Below are 7,958 nucleotides of genomic sequence, written 5' to 3' on the forward strand. Positions count from 1 at the left end.
TTTACTTGAGCTTTTGATATATAAGAGATCATCGTACTAAAAGAATATCCTGTAAATTTCAGAACTGAAAACGTCCTTGTTACTGAAATAAACGCTTTTATTGACACCAGGCCCAGCGAACGCCAGATCCTGGAATGTGCCTACCTATGACATAATAGATAGGTTAAACTCCGCCTCTGCAGAAGAATATCAATGCCTAATTCTGTAGCCCCGCCCACTGATTCGCGCATGGCATAGTAGGGAAATAACATTAGTGGCGCTAAACCGAATCGAGCAACCAAGCAATAAACATGGCGTTGAAGATCGCAAAATATTGTGCAGTGCCTGGTTGTGGAAGAACACAGTCCTTCGGATTCAAATATTAGGAATGTGTGGTTGAACTTTATTTTAAATAAGTTTCAGCTCACGCGAGTAAAACATTGAGCGTTTGTTTGCTTCATTTCACCGCGGATTCCTTTGTAAACAAGACACAGTCCGACGCTGGATTTGCAGAGAGACTGAGATTAAAAAGCAATGCTGTGCGTCTATATTGGATCCGACAGGAATTGCGCAGCACACTTATGTGAGTAAAAAAATATTTGTACTATGTGTCACTATTGCTTTGTTAGAGATTGCTTGATAAGTCCTGATTATGTGTACGTGTCTAACCAAAGTCACAGAAGGCTCCAACTATGAAGGACGTAGCTTGTCAAACAGACACACAGAAAGTTAGTTTACTATGCAAAACTGTTATCCAATCATAGCAGTGGGCGTTTACTTCCAAGTCTTCAATGCGGAATGCCCATAAAAACTGAGCGTCAAAACCAGGGTAGAAAATAGCCTATTACTTATTGATTTTGATGGGGGTTTTTTTATGTAAAAAACACACAAATCTCATAAGTAGACATCAGACAACAGTATACAATAATAAAAAAGCCAGTTCATGACCCCTTTAATATTGCTAACAATGTAAAAGTTATTCTACAAGTTTACTTCATAAAAATCAAAGTTTTGATCATGTTGATCATTTAGAGGCCTTAGAAAATCAAGTTTCATATATGATACAATAGGCTTTATAGAACTGAAACATTGATAACTCATCTTGTCCAATCAAGTGATCTCTTGAATGATATTGTCCTTTCTGCTCTCTCTAGCAATAGCAAGTAGCAAATCATGCTTCTTGGCACAGACATAAATAAAAGGCTACAAGCAAATATAGTCATGGCTAAAATGGCAAACAACAGCCTTCAGCTTGACGGTATTCACACTATAGCACAGCCTCTTGTAGATTACTGTTTAAGACATCCGATCAATCTCAATAGCTGTAGGGCAAAAGGACATTAAGTTAGTGACATTTATCAATGGAAAGTTAATCTGAACTTCTTCTCGCTATTACTTCACGGCATCTGCAGGCACTCAATGAACACACAAAACCCTTTAACCATTTAGAACGGCTTGCAATGCAATCCACACATCCATCAAATGCTTTTTCCCCAACATTATTATTTACTTCACCGTCTCTCTTAAACTCAGCAGGCTGCTTCAGCACTGTGTGGACTTATATAGTGTGCTCTGCAGTGCTTGTTGACTGATGGACTGAGCTGTGTTAGTCCCCCTTACCTGTGCGTCGGTCAGACGTTTCAAACTCCGGTTGAAATCGATAGTGGGCAATACAGCTTGCCGTTTTTTTGAGGCCACTCGAGAGGAGGCTGCCTGCCACTGAAGCTGCTTCCTAATGAGGGAAATCTCTACTGACAGCTCTCTGGGGAACAACTCTCAATTAGCTGAAAGCCACACACTCTCCATGCAGTCTATCCAATGTGAGAAGATCTCTGGAGACCGAGGCAGCATTCCTACAGACCCACCATGACACTATGTATTGAATGTTCTCGGAAACTAATCCATAGTGATGGAAAAAATAAAAATAGGGCTAATGTATTTCCAGAAATGGACACCGTTTTTAACGGTAAAGATTGAGTCATAGAATGCGGCGTACCGTGACCGTAATGGCAGGCCCACATAAAATCTGCACCGTGAAACCTCACAGAACTGGCATTACTGTCATTCACAAAGTTTTACACAACTTCTGCCCTTTGCATATCTCTTATTTTAGACTAATTAATAATGAATTTGAATGAAATCATTAATGTTAGTTTGACATTTTCCATCCAGCACTGTCCATATCTTGTCCTGTAGACATATGTAAAATTAAAATTCTGTTTCTCAGGGCTGCAAATGTTCATAGCTGTAGCATGTTCATCATAATTAATATATGTAGCTAATATTCATGTTTCAGACAGCTCATACAAACCCAACCAGGAATATCACCTCTATTACTGTATATAGAGGACTTACTATTTCTCATATAGACAGTATACTTTTTTTTTTTTTTTTTTTACGAAATAAGGTAGAACTTTACATTACCGGTCAAATGTTTGGAAAAAACTTGAAAAAAAAGTACCTTATGCTCACTAATACTGCATTTATTCCATTAACAGCAACAAAACAAAAAAGTAAAAACAGTAATACTGTAAACTACTTATACGGTATCGGCCCAATACTGTTCTCCAGTACTCATACTCGTAAAATGCTCCAATACCAAAAGCCGATACCATACAGCTTGTGAACAGTGCTGTGTTCAGACATAGAAACACAGACAAAAAAATAAATAAAAATCAGAGAGCAAAATGGAGTTATTAGAGATTAAGGGCCCGATTTACTAAACAGGGAAAATTAGCGTGAGAGCGCAATTCCAAAAAAAGCGCAAATGGGAGTGGACATTTCTGCGGGTGATTTACTGACAATGCGCAAATTAAAGAACACAGACACAGCCAGATCATTTCCATAATGACCAACACAATCTACCAAGAGCAGCGCAAATTAGCGTCTGCTTAAGACATGCTTTTTTGGAGTGTTAAATAATGGCGCAAATACCAGCAATTTGACGAGCGCAAACGTTAGTAAACACGTGATTCAATGCTCTCCTCCCATAAATTTAGCATCTAGGGAAACTCCTACAAATGCATATTCAATATATGATAATAATTGATACAATTATTATTAGAATAATTCATATTAATTAATTTAATTAATTTCAATAAATTAATATATAAATCATATTATGATTCTTATTATTAGTATCAATGTTGAAAACAATTTGTTCTGTTTAATATTTTTATAGAAAACATTTAGGATTACTTGATGAATATAAAGTTCAAAAGAACAGTGTTCATTTGAAATGGAAACCTTACGTAATATTATAAATTTATTTACTGTCACATGAGTATTCATATCTTTCTTGCACCACACTTTTGAATGGTAGTGTTCACATTTTCACATCACATTTTCCACAAAAAAAAAAGAAACATTAAAATACTAAGAACAATTTTGCATTGTTCTTGTTATTAACAATGCTGAAAACAGTAGTTGTGATCCGTTTTCAGCATTGTTAACAAAACAAACAATACAAAGACTATTTCTTGAGCAGCAAACCCATGATGTCTGAAGGATCATGTGACACTGAAGATTGAAGTAATGAAGACTCATCATTGCAATCACAGAAATAATTACATTTTAAATATACAATCAAACTGAAAACAGTTCTTTAAAACTGTAAAACATTTCACAATATTACTGTTTTTAATTTATTTTTGATTTAATAAATGCAGTCTTAGTGAGAATAAGAGACTACTTATTAAAACAAATAAAAAAATAAAAATTGTAATTATTACAAACTTTTGACTGGTAGTGTATACTAGAATAAATAGGCTTTAACTGTTGTGATTTGGGAAGCAAAAAATAGAGGGGCAGAGTATATAAAAAGTATCAACCAAAATTGTGCATACCGTGCAACAGTGAAATGGGATTTTACGATACAGCCATAACTTATGGTGGAAAAACACAGAGAAGCTAAATAAGTCACCAAAGGGGACTGGCAGATTTATTCAGTGAGCTACAGCACTTCTGGGGTAATTACACAGCAGTCAAAGACTGAGAAACGTTAACAGCTAAATGCTTCAGCTCCAAAGCCCACAAGTGCAATTAATTTACCACAAAATAACCCCATCATCGGTAAACCATCACACTGGCACAATCCACTGATTGAATTTCCAATTACAGCTGGCAAGTGTTCAGTTTTAGCTAAACCGATTCACTTCAGCAAACTTCTAATAACGTGTGCTTCAGAATGCCGGTGACGTTGATGTTCTCCAGAAACTGTAGAAACGTAACTTGTGAAAAAGTCATTACAACTACAGAAGAAGAACAAAAGAGGGCCTGCTTAATACAAACTCACCTCATAAATCGCAACATAGTAGCGCGGCTGCTGAAAGCGTGGGGGGTTGTCATTTCGATCCCGTACGACTATCCGCACCTCGTGTAGGATCACCGTGCCAACAAGCTCATTAGTACACTGAACCTGCACCACAATGGAATGAATGTAGGAGGGAGGCTGAAAGACAAAAATAAAAGAGACAAATTGAGCAAGTTCATTTGCATGGTGTGCATTCAGCAGACCGACTGAAAAATGACCATTTGTTTGCAGTCCATTATGGAGCCCATTACAAAGTGCATGCTGTGAACAACAGATTTCCAAGCAAAAGAGAGGAACTTTTTTGTTTTATCATAGTTCTGATTGAACCAAAAGAAATGAACGGATAAAGAGGGTCCAAAAGCCTGAGACCACCAGTGGATTTTTTTATTACAAGTTACATTATCAGCATAACAATTTTAAGATTTAAAAAAATCCTAAACAGGTTCATGTTTTATTACCACATTTAAAGGAACAGTTCACCTGAGAATGAAAAGCAGATATAGAGAAATTCAGCATTACATCACTTGCTCACCAGTGGATCCTCTGCAGTGAATGGGTGCCGTCAGAATGAGAGTCCAATCATCTGATAAAAACATCACAATAATCCACAAGTAATCCACACCACTCCAGTCCATCAATTAATGTCTTTGTGAAGCAAAAAGCTGCATGCTTTTTTTTTAAAGAAACACATCCATCAAGACATTTTAACTTCAAAGCATTGCTTCTTGCTAAAATGTGAGTCCTCTATTCATAATATTGCTTTCTCCAGTGAAAAAGTTGTTTTGTCTGAATCAGGAGAGAAATATGCACAGATCCAGCGAAAACAGTCCAAAACTAAAATATGTTGGTAGATTTTGATGTGAGAGGACTGGTTTCATGTGGATTATTGTGATGTTTTTATCAGGTGTTTGGACTCTCATTCTGACGGCACCCATTCACTGCAGAGGATCCATTGGTGAGCAAGTGATATAATGCTAAATTTTCCAAATCTGTTCCGATGAAGAAACAAACTCATCTATATCTTGGATGGCCTGAGAGTGAGAACATTTTCAGCCAATTTACATTTTTTTGTGAACTATTCCTTTAAAGGTGGAGTGTGATTTCGGTACCACTAGCATTCAATGGATTTGTATAGCATAATGATGCCAAATAATTACATCTCGGTCCAGAACTCGTCCGGTGCTGTTGAGATACAGGCATTGCTTGACCGGGTCCAGAATGACCCAGTAGTCGTGGTTGTCCCGTAGAGATAAAGAGATGGTCCTGTCAGGGTCTTCTGCTCTCCCGTTTATCTGCATGTTCTCCACCAGAAGGGTTCCTGTGATAATAACAAACAAACATTTTTATTTGCTCCCAGTTTTGATTTTGAAAAGCATTTGTGGCATTACACTTTTCATTTCATTATTTTATTAACTAAAGATGACCAACATCCACGTTCATTTTATAGCTCTATACTCTTACTATCCTTTGATTAAAGAAGTACACTTTAGCATACGGAAAAAAGGGGAACTGAATGCAATGTTTTCAGATATTTCAGTGCATATTTACAAATTCATGAAAATAAATTATAGTTGAAATTTAAATTAAATGCAGCTAGTTGAGAGTGATTTTTTGGCCCACTTTATTAGGACTTTAGTACATCTTTGTATGTAATTACATAATTACTTCTATTGTCTTTAATATATGGTTAGAGTGTATTTTTGGGAAACTAAATTTGACATTTAGGATAAATTAAAACATACTTTAATGTCATTTCTCTGAATGATAAAAGCGATCACATACACAGATCTACCTTATTCCAAAGCACACAACAAGCAAAAACTGTACAGCAGCATCCAGGTGTTGTTATGTGGGTTTAATGAGAGCTCTTCAACTGCAGCAAGTGATTTAAAGCAACATAAGAACACATTGAGTGAGCTCCACCGACATTCAGTTCACCGCGTAGAGCACATCACACTCACTTCAGCCTTTCATTTAAAACAGCTGTAGGACATTATTAATTCAAACTAAATCCTACAGGAAATTCCACTCGAATTAGTTGTTTAATATTGCTTGATATGCTTGGTTGTATTGTACAAAATTGTAGACAATTTTTATGCAACTACAACACAGTCATTGTTTCCAAAGACACATAACAGGGTCTACAAAGCACAAACCTTGAGCAATGGAAAATAAACTAATATGACTTCATAAGTCATTGTGTTCCTGCTGCTAACATTTGGAAAGGTTTAATGTTGAACGAGCCAATGGATGCCTTCGATACACCTAGTTGTCAGGCATTAAAGTGAAGCGGGACAGTTAATCATATGAGCAGCCATCTCAGGAGAGTCATCAGCCCCAATGATTACTGAGCATAAAACAGCCAGAAAACACAAGCTCATTTTAAAGGGCCAAGTAAATCTAGATGTGCACTGAAATGCTACAGTGCTAACATCATTTCCTTTCCTCATGCTGCCAATAGAAAATGCTGTGCTAGTCCAAACAACAAAACTTGGTCTCCTGTAAGTTGCTTGGTGTACACTGGAGGACCTTTCATTCAACTTTCATTCCACACCATTAATAAAATACGTAAATGCTGTCTTTTATGCTGTTTCTAATCACGGTAACACTTTATTTTAAGGTGTCCTTGTTACACGTTACATGTACTTACTATTATAATAACAATTAATTATGCATAGTTACATGCAAGTAACCCTAAGCCAAACCCAAATCCTAACCCTAACCATATAGTAAGTAGCCTACATGTAGTTAATTAATATTACTCAGTACTTATATGTATAATTACACTGTAACAAGGACACCTTAAAATAAAGTGTAACCCTAATCACTTGCAATAACCTAAAATATAAATAACAAACTGTTAATTTCAAGTTGTTGAAGAACTTAACTGCAACGTAATACATCATTTGAGTCAAACTGTTAAGTTGACCCTCGCTGATGTAAGCAAAGCGAGTGGTTGAAATCAAAGACAAACAAATGCCAAAAAATAAAAATAAAAAATGTTGTGACTCTTTTAACAATGTGCGGTGAAATATTTGTAATATTCTGCACATTAAGGCATCAAAACAAATATATTACAAACAAAATCACGAGTCAAACAAAGTTCAAATTTGACAAAATAGTTTGTTATGCATTTGTATGCAATGTAAATGTACTAAATGCAATCATTTTATGCAAGAATGATATTTAAAAGAGTGTACGCAAGAATTCTGGTCATGTCTGGTCATTGTGAATCCAGGGTTGTTGTTTTTTTGTTTGTTTGTTTTTATAAATAAATAAATAAATAAATAAAGACATACATACATACATACTGTACATACATACTGTAAACAGGAATTAATAAAATAGAAATCTAAATTAATAAAAAAACAAGAATCTAGCTTGAGTATATTAAATAAATACATGCATACATACATACATACATACATACATACATACATACTCATTTAAACACACATATTACCCGTATACCCAGGAATGATATTAAATCTAAAATACCACTTCCCTTTTTTCCAAAAAACAATTTAAGCTAATAATAAAATAAAATAAAATAAAAAATCCCATCATCAATCCATTGTCAATAAATACACACACACATACATACATACATACATACATACTCATTTAAACATACATATTATCCATATACCCAGGAAAAATATTAAAT

At 35.4% G+C, this 7,958-nt stretch overlaps 1 protein-coding gene across 1 annotated transcript in view; it reads right to left on the reverse strand.

Annotated features, from left to right (window-relative positions):
• The window catches only part of pcdh15b (protocadherin-related 15b), a 216,475-nt gene that overhangs the window by 159,896 nt on the left and 48,621 nt on the right, over positions 1–7,958 (reverse strand). Inside the window, exons 5-6 of the mRNA XM_016495480.1 lie at positions 5,449–5,609; positions 4,274–4,429 (exon numbers count right to left, since the gene is read on the reverse strand). Coding sequence (XP_016350966.1) covers positions 4,274–4,429; positions 5,449–5,609 — 317 coding nt within the window. The remainder of the gene's footprint in view (positions 1–4,273; positions 4,430–5,448; positions 5,610–7,958) is intronic.

The sequence above is a fragment of the Sinocyclocheilus anshuiensis genome, unplaced genomic scaffold (genome assembly GCF_001515605.1).
Source record: "Sinocyclocheilus anshuiensis isolate Anshui unplaced genomic scaffold, SAMN03320099.WGS_v1.1 scaffold466, whole genome shotgun sequence".
Classification (NCBI taxonomy): domain Eukaryota; kingdom Metazoa; phylum Chordata; class Actinopteri; order Cypriniformes; family Cyprinidae; genus Sinocyclocheilus; species Sinocyclocheilus anshuiensis.